Genomic DNA, 14,236 nt, shown 5'->3' with positions numbered 1-14,236 from the left:
TGCAGAAACAGATCTTCATAGGTAGCAGAGTCCCTCAGGTAATGCTCCTTACATTTTAATCACCGTGTCACATCTAAATGAAATAGGTGGAGGGAACAGCCTTGCTGCCAAGTTGTGCTGCTGTCCACTGCTTTTCAAAAAAATCTTTCTTGCTAGATGTGCGTTCCCCAGATAGAAGACTTTACTGTACTCAGCGGTATATAAATATCACAAATAAATAAACGAACTGTATAGCAGGGGAGCACACAGCCACTTAAGAAATCCGAAAATTAAAATGTTAAAAAAAGTTCACAACATGGGAGGCATGACAGAGGGATGGAAGAAGAGTGATGGCACTCTTCAATAATAAGTGCCTTTTTTTTGTTTTTTCCAAAAAGGTCATTTGCACGGCCCCATTCAGCACAGAGCTTGCAACGAATTCACTGTCAATTTGCTATGAATTCACTATCTGGGGTGGGGTGCAGGGGAAGCATTGCATTTCTCCAGTTATATATTTTAGTGCTTTTTAATGCTCAAGAACCAATTTTGGAGGCACAACCAAAGTGCTACCATGAAGAAAGACTGGCTGACAGAATGTAAGGAATAGGAATCAAATGTGCATTTATTGAGCAAACAACTGATAGTGCAGGAAGGCCCTGGGAGAGTAAACATTACAGAGGCTCCTTAATGATCTGCCTTGCTTTGTATTAGCCAAGTGGTTCAAGAGTTGAACCCCCTGCCCCCTACAAAACCAGGCCCCACAGAAATCCAATCTAACTTGGGCGGGAGGGTGCTGTTGCACCACGTCCTACTTGTGGTTCCATGGTCGGCAGCTGGCTGGCCACTGTGGTAACAGAGAGCTGGACTAGATGGACCCTTGGTCTGATCCAGCAGGGCTCTTATGTTCTAACTGAGCAGCGAATACAATTCAAAGACCGCGTGAAGAGGGGCGACAACATTCGTCTATTAGCATTGTCTTCTTCCACCAACAGCTGTGTACACTAATCTATCTTATCCCTTTTGCAGACCTGCTAAGGGATCACTCCTATGTTTTCCCCAAAAATCTTCGAACTCCTTGCGGACCTCCTCATCAATTATAACTCCTGCCATCTGCTCGTTGTTTACATGAATGTAATTGGCCTTCAAGACAATCTCTACATCACAGCGTGAATCTGGGTGAAAGGCTTTCCACCGCTGCATGACTACTCCGTAAACTGTTAGGTCGTCACCTGAGGATAAAAACAGGAATGGTCACAATAATATTATGCACACATAACAGTCTGAACATAGGAACCTCAAAGAAGAGACTGATGCAGGGGAAGCAGCCATACCAAGTAGCTCCCTTCCCCTGCAAGAGAGCTGGTGTGCAGCAAACAGGACCTTGCCTAATACTCCAAGCCACTTCCACCTCCCAGTAGAGACAATGAGGGGGTCATGCGGAAAGGCTCAGAGCACAACTCTGCCCTTCAGCCCTGCTGGAGCACCTTTCCCACCAGGAAATGAGAAATCCCAGAAGCGCTGATGGGCAAAGGGTCTGGAGGGAGTGGACCAGGAACCTCATGAGTTCCACAAGGGGTGTACAAGAGTCACATTCCGATACCTCTTCCAAACACCCATCCCATCAGGAAATGGAAGGGTCCCATGATTTCCCATCTTTTGATGGGCATAGTGAGGCTTGAATCAGAAATTCCTAAAACGGAAAAGGTTTGTTTAGGGGCAGGAGTGGACAACTTGTGGCTATCCAGATGTTTTGGGATATGACTTCCATCATCCCTCGCCATTGGCTATTCTGCAAGGGCTGACGGGAGTTGTAGTATAATAACAACTGGAGCGACAGCAATTGCTCACCCCTGGTTTAGGGGCAATCCAAGATTAATCAACAGTCTATTTTTAATTAAGCCACAGAACCTTCACCTTGTGGGGAAGAAGATGTGAGGGAGACTGGAGTAGGCAGGGACCATTGGAGCCTGCTTCAGTTGGACCCTACCCCCCCCCCCCCCGCCACAAGGATAACATCTTCACCCTGTGGGGAAGAAGAAGGAGCTGTTGGTTTGCCCCTCCATTGGGAGATGAGAGGACGAAGCAGGGCCTTCTCACCAGCCTAAGCAGTCTCCTTAATTTCTTTTTATTTTCTCCCTCTTCCCTCCCCATCCACTTTTCCTTGTGTGTCTTGTCTTTTTTAGAATGTAAGCCTGAGGATAGGGACTGTCTTCTTTACTGATAAATTGTAAGCCACTCCGAAAGCCTTTTGGCTGAGGTGCGGGATAAAAATACTCTAAATAAATAAATAAATAAAAACCTCCATCAATTAAATGATTTGCTTAATCATTTTAATGTTTTAGCCCTATCAAGAGAGATACACACACATGTTTCTGCCTCTTGGGAATTCACTGACTCAGAGTATTTGGGACATGTGCCACCAATAGTAGAAGCTTTACTCAGACAGAGGTTGGTAAATCAGGAATTTCCAAGGATGCTGATGTGACACAGGTAGTAATCTTACAGTAAGTTCACAAAAGGTGGTTCAAAGAGTCTATTTAGCAGTATTAAAAATCTCTGCATGCCAGAAATGTTTATCTTCTATACTATATGGAGGCACAGAGAATGTGAACATACAACCAGGGAGGAAATGTTTCTAATCTGAACACATGGACCCAAATCCTGGGGAAATGTTTTAGCATGGACTAGGATGAATTGTGCTGCCCACAAAGATATCTTGAAACAGACTCTTGGGGCTTGGAAACTTTAAATGCAGAAGTTATATGACCTGATGTTTTGACATAAGGTGATGACATTTTCATGTTTTATGACCACAATGGTTTTAACATCAACAAAGCAATATGACACATACATTTATACTATCTGACAATACCTCAACAGTAACTACTAAAACACAAGTTTGCTTTCTCCTTCTTCAAATGTGGTCTGCCCTAAAAAGAATATATTTTCAAAAGGAAATCTGACAGAGCTCACCAGATTTGCAGGTGTCAACTAAGTCATCTTCAAGGACAACCATCATAGAACGAGGAATACTTCCAACAGATAGCCTTTGAACCTAGACAGCAACAGAAAGCGTGTTAATTTTATTTCAAAATAAACAATGCTCGAGCAATGTCTAGAGCAAACGACTCCACAGAAGGTAACAGACAATCTGCTGTTTCCCAACAGTGTTCTCTACTGGTGGCCAATTTATATCAAGCTTTCTTGCCTGGTTACCTAAAAAGGATTCTTTACCTACATGCAGGTTACCAGGCAAGAGACGTTGGCCACAGCTAGACCTAAGGTTTATCCTGGGATCATCCAGGGTTCGCCCCTGCCTGAGCACTGAATCCACTGTGTGTCACCTAGATGATCAGGTTTGACCCCTGGACGATCCAGGGATAAACCTTAGGTCTAGCTATGGCCTAAGTCCAAGTGTGGTTTCATCTGGTCTATATTGCAATAAGATTTTGAATCAGGCAACTACTACAGACAGATAAGTACAATGGCACCTTCCCAAACCATGTGCAAGCCTGACCCTATGCAAGTTTACTCAGAAGTAAGTCCTGCTGTGTTCAGTGGGCTTCCTCCCAAATGAGCATGTCCAAGATTGCAGCCTTAACCAGACACAGATTGTTACTTCATGGAAGTTTCTTTGATACATCAAATCAATAAAACCAAGCTGGGCTGTTACATTTGTTATTTGGGAGATCAGTAAGGAACCGAACTGCTACCCAATTGCCACTTTGCTCTTGTACATGAACATTAGCTTGGGAATGCCACATTTTGTAATACAAAAGTACCAAATTACTAAAATCGTTCTTTTCCCGCCTTAAAGCAGAAGCTCTTTCTCTCATAGAACTCATGCAAACAGCCATGGTGCCCCCATGAAATGTGGTTGGAAGTAGGCCGCCAACACAACACCAGACTTGGGACTCAAATCATTTCCCGAGTTGATCATTTTAATTCATATCTCCCAGAATTTTTGGGGAAACATTTATAGAAAAAGCAATTAAAGAGCAATATTATGCTGTACCTAATGTGATTTTGCAATTTACTGCAGGCATTTTGCTGTAGCATAATGGTGTTTTTTTTATAAATGTTGCAGTTTTGAAAAGAAAGGAAAATCTATTACACTAAAATGAAAAATAACAGGGAAAATACATATTGGATTGGATCCAGAACCTTCCTCCCTCTACGGGAGGCTTCTGGTCCAGCAGTGGAGTCCTGATGGTGGAATGGAGGCAACCATCTTCATTGAACCTCCCCAATGCCCCCCTCATTCTACTCTGGAGAGTTGGGGTTCCTCTAGAATCAGTGGAGGCTGGTGATTCCCCCTCCCTCCTGCTACCAACTGTCTCTGCAAAGGCCACCAGTGAGGGAGGAAGTAGCAGCCAGGCACCTCTCCACTGTGCCTGGGTCCAGCTCCAGCTGAGAGCCCCCTCCCTCCTGCTGTCAACTGTAACTGCTGAACTTTACAACTAAGATTGTAGTGCCTGAATTTGCTTTCCTTTCCCCCCTCTTCCTCCTCCCTCCCAATCCCCTTTCCTTTTGTGTCATGTCTTTTAGATTGTAAGCCTGTGGGCAGGGACTGTCAAGAAATACTTTTGTAAGCCGCTGTGAGAGCCTTTTTTGGCTGAATGGAGGCATAAAAATCCTTAAATAAAAATAAATAAATAAATTCTAAAGTCAGTGGGACAGTGAATCCACTCTGTGTTTCATTCAGAACTCTAAAGGAGCTATCCAAGGTGCTGAGCTCCTTTAGAGTTCTGACTGAAACCCAGAGTGGATTCACTATCCCACTGATGTGGGAGCCACCAACCTCCACTGTCTAGAACAATTGGGAAAGATCTTTCACTGCAGCAAACAGTTATCCATTAACTCCCTCACTAAAGCTAGGACCAAGCAAGTTCATGGTATTAATTTAAATATTTTTTTGAAACCTGCTCCTGTATCTTGATTTCTTGATAGTCTCTGCAACTGTTCGGAGCATGGGAAGTTCCAGAGAGGCATGTGAACTTAGAGGAGTTGCAGCCTTCTTCGTTAGGGCAGGCTGATGGACGGCAGAAAGCATAGTATTGCTCAAAGTCAGCTTTGACCACAAAAACATGCTTGCACTTGTTGCACATGTAATCCCGTTCAAACTCCAGGACCTTTGTTAGGCTGGTGCGAATAACAGTGCCAGTCACTGAAAGGAAGTGCCCAACATCTCTGGTCTTTGGGATGTGTTCTCTGGTTAACTCTGGGCAAACAGGTAAACCTGGGAAATCAGCACACAGAAAACATTTATCACACCAATTATAAGATCATTTCATTTTAATATTGCAGATCCACTCCCCCTGGTTTGAGTTGTCAGTTTCTTAGCAGTACAAGGTGGCAATGCATTCTTGCCAGAACATAGTGTGGTGTTACACCCCACAAGTCAATTCCAAATGTATGTCTGCAGTTTGTAAGTCTGTGGTTTTTAGAATGTTGGCCTGAGTGGGCGGAGTTAGAATGTCTTAGGAGGGGGAGGAGTGATATATAAGGGAATGACTGAGGGGATTGGGAGAGATCTTTTCAGGGAGACTTGTTAGGTACTCTTAGAGTCTTTAGTGCTCTCTGTGTTCATGGTACTTAAGTTCTGGGAAACTTGAGAGTCAGTGTAGTGAGTGGTGTCTTTAGAGTGTGGTGTGCACGTAGTGGATGTATATTAATCAATACTGAGAATAAAGAAAGTTCAAGAGTGATTGTGTGAGAAAAAGGAAAGCGCGTATGTTAATGAGTGACAGGATTGTATGAAAGGTTTCAAAAAGGTTTTTAAATGTTGTTATTTGAAACAAAGCTTATGAACTTTTTAAAATAAATTTTGATTGTTTTGTTTTTAAACTACCACAAAAAGCCCATGTGTCTGTTTGGCATTTATCATCTTAAGTTTACACATATAACACCCACTCTGACAATCATTCACCTAAGCAGATATAACTCACAGCGCATTATTATATATATTAAAATCCTTCTCCATTTTAACCCCTTTCTCCACATAGTTTGGAGGAAGGTGGTTTTTATCCCTTGCCTCAGGCGTATCAAGCGGTGGTGCTTGGCTTGAGCAGGGAGTAGCTGCGGCCGGGTCTGGTGTTCAGAGCCTGTGTCATGGCACATAGGTCTCAGATACAGATTTGCTGACTGTTTTATTAACTAGGGCTGCAATTTTATACCCACTTACCTGTTAGTAAGCCCCTTTGAATTCAATGGGTCTTACTTTTGAATAGACATGTATAGGACTACACTGTTGATCCACTAACTCCAGCTATCCATTCGTGGGTAAGAGACCAAAAACAGTAACTTTCAGTAAAACACTTCCCCACATATATTTGCCCATGAAAGTTTATAATTTATTTCACATAACTTTAGAATTCAATAACGGAGTAAAATTCAGTGCTAAAAGAAACGTCACAATTACTGCAATCCTAAACACATCTATTTAGAAGTAAGTACTGTTGGGAATCTCAACGTAGCAGAGTTTAGAAAGTCTTTGTTCAAAGAAATACTCACACCAGAGTTTCTCACTTCAGTACAAAACTTTACTCAGGTATAAAACAGCGTTTTTCAGTACATTCAGTTTCTTCATACACAACACAGCATATCACGACACGTACATCTCCGAGTTCAGACATGATTAAAATTACAACTCTTTATATACACTTTCTTATCTACATGACTCATGCAATTGTCCAATTATTCAATTAGCAGAATCTTCACTTCTTATCTGTGACCTCTCCAGATTCTTCATGAGTCACCAGCACCTGTCATGGCTTTATGCCAAGTCCAAGTCCACCAGAGCTGTAACTAATCTGTGGATAAATTTTGGCCCTCAACAAGTACCACTGAGTTTAATGGTACTTACTCCTGAATAGATGTGTATAGGATTGCACTAATCGGAACGTTTCTTTTTTACTTCTGCTGCAAAATCCTTAATCTTTGCCTTTGTTATATTTAACAACTAACCCACCAGGTACTATTTTCTGCTGAATTACATCAGAAATACATACTGGAGTACATTCCATCTGAATGACTTTGCAAAAACGTCAAAAACAAAGATTGGGTATGACATGAGAAATATCTGTGAATGTGCAATTGGCTAAAATAGGGGAAACTTAAGTACTAGTATATAATGAGGGTAATATGCTTAAGCCAGACAAAAAAATACTTAGAAGGTTTAAAACAGATGCGTTAAAACAGTGTTATAATGTGTTGAGCTCCCATAGTTCCCAGTACTCCTGTTTAGCACATTAGGGGAAGAAACCTTTAATGGAGTGATTTATATAAAACTAGATAAAACACACACACTTTATTTTTAAAAATAAAAATACCCCTCCATCAGTTAGAACACAAAATTAGTTCTGGTGGTATTTTAAAAAAAGATTCTATATTTACGTAACATACATCTCTACACAAATTAAGAAGAGCTTTGTGTTTTCCTACAATTTTGCCTGCAGAATCCTTTTTCCTATTAATAGGCCTAAACTGTATGACCTTCTTTAAAAACAGCTTATGAACCTCAAGCCAGAGAAAGCTACAGTGCTTCAATGAGCTACTGCACATCTTTTTCACATGATTTGTCAGACAAAGCATCAGACAAACAGGCAATTGGGATCTAAAAGTAAAATATAAGTATGTCAGAAGTCAGGGGCTGTCTTACAAAATGTAAGGTAAGAGATATATGGAGGCAAGCAAGGAAAGGAATATAATTGTCCAGAGGGAAAATAATTGAGGCCCACTGAACAGAGAGAATAACATATTACAATGGGAAAATAATCTACCATGACAGCAGTGTAAAAATGTTTGTGAAGTCCGGGAGTTGGTGAAGGAAAGATGGATACCGGTGTATTTTTGAATTGAAATCCCATAATCTTGTCCTCTTCAACAACACAGTCAGCACCCTCAGCCCCACAACTTTTTTTGCACAGTGTAATTCTAGAATTGGCTATCTATGCCCCACCACCAGATGTTGTTGGGACTCCAACTCCCATCAGCCCCAGACAGCATGGCCAGCGGTCAGGGTTAATAGGAATTTTATTCCAATATCATTAACGATAAAACCCAGAGAGATTCTCGACAGTGCTATCTAATATGTGTATGCTGCCTCATGAAATTCGTCTTACCTGAGATTCTGGCATGAAGATTCTGTTTAACGATGAAGTCAGGAGCTTGAGAAACATGCTGGGAAAGTGTCAGAGCTGCCCTGCGCAATGCATTATCAAAAATAGGGAGAACTTCATTGGGAAACGCATTTAAATATTCACCAATTTCCATGTTGGTTTCAAAAAGAGTCAGAGCATCAACAATAACTGAGTAATGAGCATCATCTTCTTCTTCTCTTAAAATCTGCAAGAGATCATTTTTGTGGTGTTCCAAAACATATGACTCAAATACTTGTCCAATTAGAGTTATCTGTTCAGTATTTAGAAGCATAGTGAACCTATAATTAGAAGACAGGCAAAATTCAATCAGTGATAATTACTTTATCATTATTTATTTATTACATTTCTAGATTGCCCAATAGCCAGAAGCTGCATTGCATTGTTGATTGACAATATTTCAACCCCCATCCTGCTGGATTTATTTCTATAATTAATTTGGAGCCTTTCACACGAACTTCTATTATATTTCCTATTTTGCATGGTCTCTGGTGTGAAGCCTCTCCCATTTTCTCCAGTCCTGCACATTTGAGTGAAAATATTTATAATGGTGGTACACTACCATTATTTCCCACCAATGTTTAAGTATGTATAGCAAATCCAAAACCAAGCCAGGCGTTCAACTAAATTGCTCAGGTCCAACACAAAAGGATGAGAGCGTGGAACAGTCTTTCCCAATTTGCTGCTCTCCAGATGTTTTGGACTCCAAGTCTAGCAGTCCTCACCACTGGCCATGCTGGCTGGAGCTGGTGGGAACTGAAGTCCAAAACATCTAGGGGGCAGTTGGTTAGGAAGTCTGGGGTACATGGTGCTCCATTGTTTAAAAAAACCTGGAAGGTTCATTTGAGTTACAGGCTTTTTGCAGTGCTGCAAAACATTTCAGAACATGTGGCATAATGGGTCAATAACTTCACAGTCAAGTGTGTTTGTACATCCAGTCAGTCATTTGTTGAAAGCCTACCATGATAATTCTAAGAGACAGCTAAGGACTGATTTATTCATTTTGGGGTTTTCTCCACCACCATTTGTTTCTTCTTCTCTTCCTTTTACCATTGATTTGTGAACCTATAGTAAATCTCATTTATTTTGTCATACTTATTGCCTGTACTTGTCAGAGTTTAACCAATGATAAATATTATGATGGATCTAGCAAATCAGTTCTAATGTTCTTATTACAGTCTGGCAGCCTTCCCCAACCTGGAGTCCTCCAGATGTTGTGGACCAATTCCCATCGGCATGGCCGATGGTCACGAATGCTGAGAACTGTAGTCCAAAACATCTGGAAGGCATCAGGCTGGGAAAGGCTACACTAAGGGTTGAATCCAGACAATTATATTTAGAGTAGACCTATTGAAATAAATGAGACTTAAGTTGGTCATGATTAACTTTAGCCCTGCTGATCTCAGCTGATCTACTTCAAGTATGACTATGTCTGGTCTAACAGTGCTTATTTAAATCCATGCAAATTTAAACCTCGTTTGGTGCAGATTATGTTTGGAAAGGGAGGCTGTTAAAATTTAATAGCATGGTAAATTTAAAAACGCACCCCATCTTCTTCAAAATACAAGAGGTCTACTCTTTTTTGGAATAGATAGCTATTGTGAAAATATTAACACTAAAGGACAGGGATTGTATTGGTCAAGCAAGTAAATGAATTAAAGAGTTCAAATTAAAATTGACCTGCCTTCCAATAGCAATTTGACCAATGCTCATAGGCTGATTTCCATAGAGTGGTACAGGAACTCACCTGATAGCTTCCCCCCAGACACTTCAGGTGCCTTAGGACTGAGCTACTGTCCTAAGGCTGTTAAGGAAGACAATAGGCTCCCATTCCTATAATATTTGTGGTAAAGAGATAAGGGGGTAGAGAGATGGAATAAAGCTGTATGGCCCAAGTTCTCACTTCTCTATTAATATTTATCTAATTACTGTTATTTCTACACCGCACCTCCCAAAATAGTTTCTATTAAAAAGAAAAGTCTAGCACAGTGACTCCAGTGTTGAGGAAAAGGAACTCTGTACATGCTCAAAGGTGCTCTTCACATACTAAGTTGGGACCCAACTAAGTCCTGCTGAAAGGAGCAGGCACGTCGAGGCTGGCTGGTGGGGAGTGTCAGTGCTTAGGATTTCCGAACTGCGGAGTCTCACCGTTGCGCATGACAGAGTCCATGCAGCTCTTAAGGAGCGGTAAGTAGCCAGCATCTGGAGAACACCAGGTTCTTAGGGATCTATGAAACCACCACGTAGGTGGAGAGGTCCGGTGGCTGCATCTGCTACAGAGAACGACGGTATTTCGTTGTCTCCAAAACGGAGCATAGCCTTCTCCAACCTATCCTTTCCAGATGTGCTGGGAGTGGGACTACAACTCCCAGCAGCACCCGCTCAGTAGTAGCACTCGCAGTTAACAGCCGGCCAGCCAGCCAACCTCCCGGTCCCGCCCCAAGAGCTCATGGCGCCAAAAGCTCGGGGATTTGATTGCTCGAAACGTCGCCAGCGCGCGCCATAGCACAAACAGTCAGAGAAGGCCAAGCGATAGCAGGCGGGGAGGCAGCCCGCGAGCGGCTGAATAAGTGAGGCTGTAACCCTGTAAGCGCCTACGCAAAGCAAACCCGCTGTCGTGGGGGAGCCGTGGGGTGGGCGGCGGAGTAACGCACCGGCGACATGCAAGGCGAAGGAGAGTTCTCTCGAAGGTAGTAAATTATTTCTCACCCGCGTCATACGACATACCGTCCGCAGGACGAAGTTAAGAGCTGGCGGGCGAATGCAAGCCAAGCGGGAGGGACTAACCCCAGAGGAGGAAGAGGAAACAGCGGTAATTGACTCCTCTCCTCCGGCTGTGCAGCTGGTGGAGACCGGATGAGAGGCTCTCTCGGGGCTTACCTGGGCTGGGAGAGCGGTGCGGTGTAGTGCAGAGTCGGACCCGCCCCTCCGGCCTTTGCCGCTGCCAAGGGGCGGGGGAGTTCTGCCGGCTTGCGGCGCGTCTCGGTCTCCGCCTTCTCTCCCAATTAAGGCGGATAGGCCAACCCCGCTGAAGATTAGCTGCCCGCCTGTTCTGCTTTCTTGATGTTGTTTTAACAGTTGTAAGCCGCTCTTGAGTATTAGCACTGCATACATTTACAATGGAGATAAGGCCTGTTGGGATTTCTTTCTGAGTAAATATCCTAGGATTTCACTGTACAATGAGATACTGTATGGGACTGGACTTGCAGTTTTCAAGAAGTGGGAATAATCCTGCATTAGAGCTGTCCTTTTTTAAGGCCCAATGTAGAACCTCTTATGAACTAAAGAATGGGAATGTATTATACGCTGGGTGGTCTATCAGATTTTTGAACTGATGGAGAAATTACTGTAGTGCATTCAGTTCAAAATGGGGGTAGCAAGGAGCCAGATACCAGGCTGCAAACCTGTGTCCATCGCCAGGGCTTGGTCCTGAAATGCATTGCAGGGAGTGGAGTACTTGGAGAGTGTTCTTTTCATCACTGGATAATCAGTCAGCAACCAAGCATCTATCATTTGGGATGTGTGAAAATTTGGGACCTACAGAGGCAAGGTAATAAACTCAGGCCTGGAGTTTTCTGTTGAGAGGGGGTGTCCCTAAGAGTAGTTTCATTTCTCCAGTCAAGGTTCCTTCCCTGGTTAAGTTTCATTTACTTTCTGTTTTGGGGGAAGAGGGCATAAAAGAGTGTGAGAGCCAACCAGACCAGACGAAAGCCGAAGAAAGTCAATACTGCATTGTGTAGATGGAAAACAAAGGGAAAATGTGGTGGATGCTGAAGCCATATAATCTGCATTTGGTCAGTCTTCTGCTTGAATGTGGGAGAGGCTGCAGACATTTAACATAAAAACATGAGACAAGTCCTGCTAGATCAGACCAATGGTCCATCGAGTTCAGCATCCAGATGTCCACCAGAAACCCACAAGCAGGACATGAGTGCTGCAGCTTCCTGCTGCCCTTGCATACTGCCTCTGATCTTGGAGATAGCATACAGCTATCAAGACTAATAGCCATTGAGTAGTAGCAGTATTGGTTTCAGGTTGCACCAAGGACTCCAAATCAACAATGGTTAATCCACAGAGTTAATCCAAAACATACAGGTTTCTTGGTAGGTGAAAAACAAGTAGAGAAGTTTTTATATTAACAAAGCTGGGAATAATTTTACATTATGTAGTAGGTTTTTTTTTTTAAAAAAAGGGGGGGTCAGTATATACCAAATTGGGTAGATTTACCTAGCAGTTGAATGGGGTATGTCCTCAGTGAATGAAGTCCCATAAAATCAATGTGGCACCCTGAACAATTCAGTGTTCTCCCAAGTCACACAAAATGAAATTTTGAAAGCTAAATGCAAAAGCCCAACCTAATTGGACCAGCGGGCACATTTGGAAATTTGAGAAACTGCTGTGGGTGCCACCACAAAATGGCTCCTATAGTGGATGTAGCTAAGCACATAATGGTTGCCATGAAGCCCTGACTAGTCAAAAGTGATCTAAAGAGGTGGGGTGGGATGGGGTGGAGAGAAGTAACAAGGCTAGAGGGGAGGGGGAAATTGCAAGGCAAAGGCGTATTGTGGACCCCTATTACAGTGCTTCAACATCAGCCACTTTTTTCTTCCACACACCCCATCTCCACCCTCTCTTGCTTTGTTTTCTCTTTGCTTGGTTAAGATTTCTGAAGAACCTGAAAACTTGCATAATATTTTGTGACCTTAATAAAGATGATAAAAATTTTGGAATTTTTTTCACAACCGTGTTACATTTCCTGAAACTGCCACTGACTCATTTTTGATTCACTTATTTTTAGCTGATGGGTGGGTAGGAAAGAGAGACTATAAGACTGATATAAATAAAGTACCTTTTACATATGGAGATAGAATATAATAAGCAAATGACTTCACTGCTCTAAGTCAATGGAAAATGGTGAATGCAATAGAAAAGAATTATATATTCATCTTCCCCCAAGAAAATCTTTTATTTGAAAGAAGATTTAAATACTGCTTCAGGCCATTGGATGTATAACTTGGGGTATTTCATTCATAACTTTGTTTTGTTTTACAAATCGGCACATTGTAGGCCAGTTATATTGTCTCAAATTCGAGTGCTCCATTCCAGCTAGGTATAAACCAAGACAGAAGCAGGCTCACATGCAATATCCCAAATTGGATGAGGAATTGCACATGTGAACAGGTACTGCATTTGTAATTCCTCAGCTAAATTATAATCAAATACCTATCTAATCAGAATAATAAGGAGAAAATGTTTAACTCATCTAGTAAAAAAATATACCTCAGCTCTTTTCTCTATTTATTTACAACATTTTTATCCTGCACATCTAAACAGATTCTGGAGCAGTGAAAATTGAAAGATAATAGAAATTAAACATATTAAAACTTATTTTAAATGTATCCTTAAAAGTTTTTTTTTAAAATCACCTTTCCCCACTTGTAGACATGTACATTGGTGAAAAATAACAATCCTTCCACATGCCTTGTGTTTGAGAGACTACGTGTGAACGCAAGTTTGTAATATGTTTAGTCACTATGGGTAGGACCAAAATGAGCAGACTTCTGCTTGTACAGCTTCCCACCTACTCCATCAAACTACAGTACCATGTACCCCTCTGAAAAATTGCTCCTAATTTTTGGCACACTCTGGAACAGGATGGGTTTTCCTAATGTGGAGTCCTCCCTGCTACCCCCAAATTGATCACCTCCCTGGGCGGCAGGACACAGTGCAAACCACAGTTTGCCTCCAGTCGCTGTACCATCTTAATGGATGATGTGTGTGAGGAAAAGGAAGTGTGTGGCCTTAGCTAGACCTAAGGTTTATCCTGGGATTGTCCCAGGGTCATCCCTGTTCATGTAAATGACACACAGGATATCCTGGGAGCAGGCAGGGACGATCCCAGGATAAACCTTAGGTCTAGCTAAGGCCTGTGTGTCTGTGGGTGAGAAAGTGCATGTGTGGATGGCTGATCTGAGAGTGAGAATGTGTATGCAAATGGTGGCTCTTTCAGGGTGGACAGAGAATGAGATTTGGGTTGTATTTGAGTTGACTGGCAGAGGAGAAATGACTGGACTGAGCTAGAGGAATGGATCTGAGTA

The 14,236-nt window shown here is 42.3% G+C and overlaps 1 protein-coding gene across 1 annotated transcript in view; it reads right to left on the bottom strand.

The window, feature by feature from the left end:
* Positions 1 to 10,871, bottom strand: part of MCM9 (minichromosome maintenance 9 homologous recombination repair factor) — a 44,456-nt gene extending 33,585 nt beyond the window's left edge. Inside the window, exons 1-5 of the mRNA XM_063125732.1 lie at positions 10,866 to 10,871; positions 8,103 to 8,419; positions 4,902 to 5,218; positions 2,953 to 3,034; positions 1,008 to 1,208 (exon numbers count right to left, since the gene is read on the bottom strand). Of these exons, the coding sequence (XP_062981802.1) occupies positions 1,008 to 1,208; positions 2,953 to 3,034; positions 4,902 to 5,218; positions 8,103 to 8,412 (910 nt within the window). The 5' untranslated portion in view covers positions 8,413 to 8,419; positions 10,866 to 10,871. The remainder of the gene's footprint in view (positions 1 to 1,007; positions 1,209 to 2,952; positions 3,035 to 4,901; positions 5,219 to 8,102; positions 8,420 to 10,865) is intronic.
* Positions 10,872 to 14,236: the final 3,365 nt, after the last annotated feature.

Source organism: Elgaria multicarinata, chromosome 4, assembly GCF_023053635.1.
Source record: "Elgaria multicarinata webbii isolate HBS135686 ecotype San Diego chromosome 4, rElgMul1.1.pri, whole genome shotgun sequence".
Classification (NCBI taxonomy): Eukaryota; Metazoa; Chordata; class Lepidosauria; order Squamata; family Anguidae; genus Elgaria; species Elgaria multicarinata.
The sequence above is the reverse complement of the archived record's forward strand: the minus strand, read 5'-3'. Positions and strand labels throughout refer to the sequence as shown.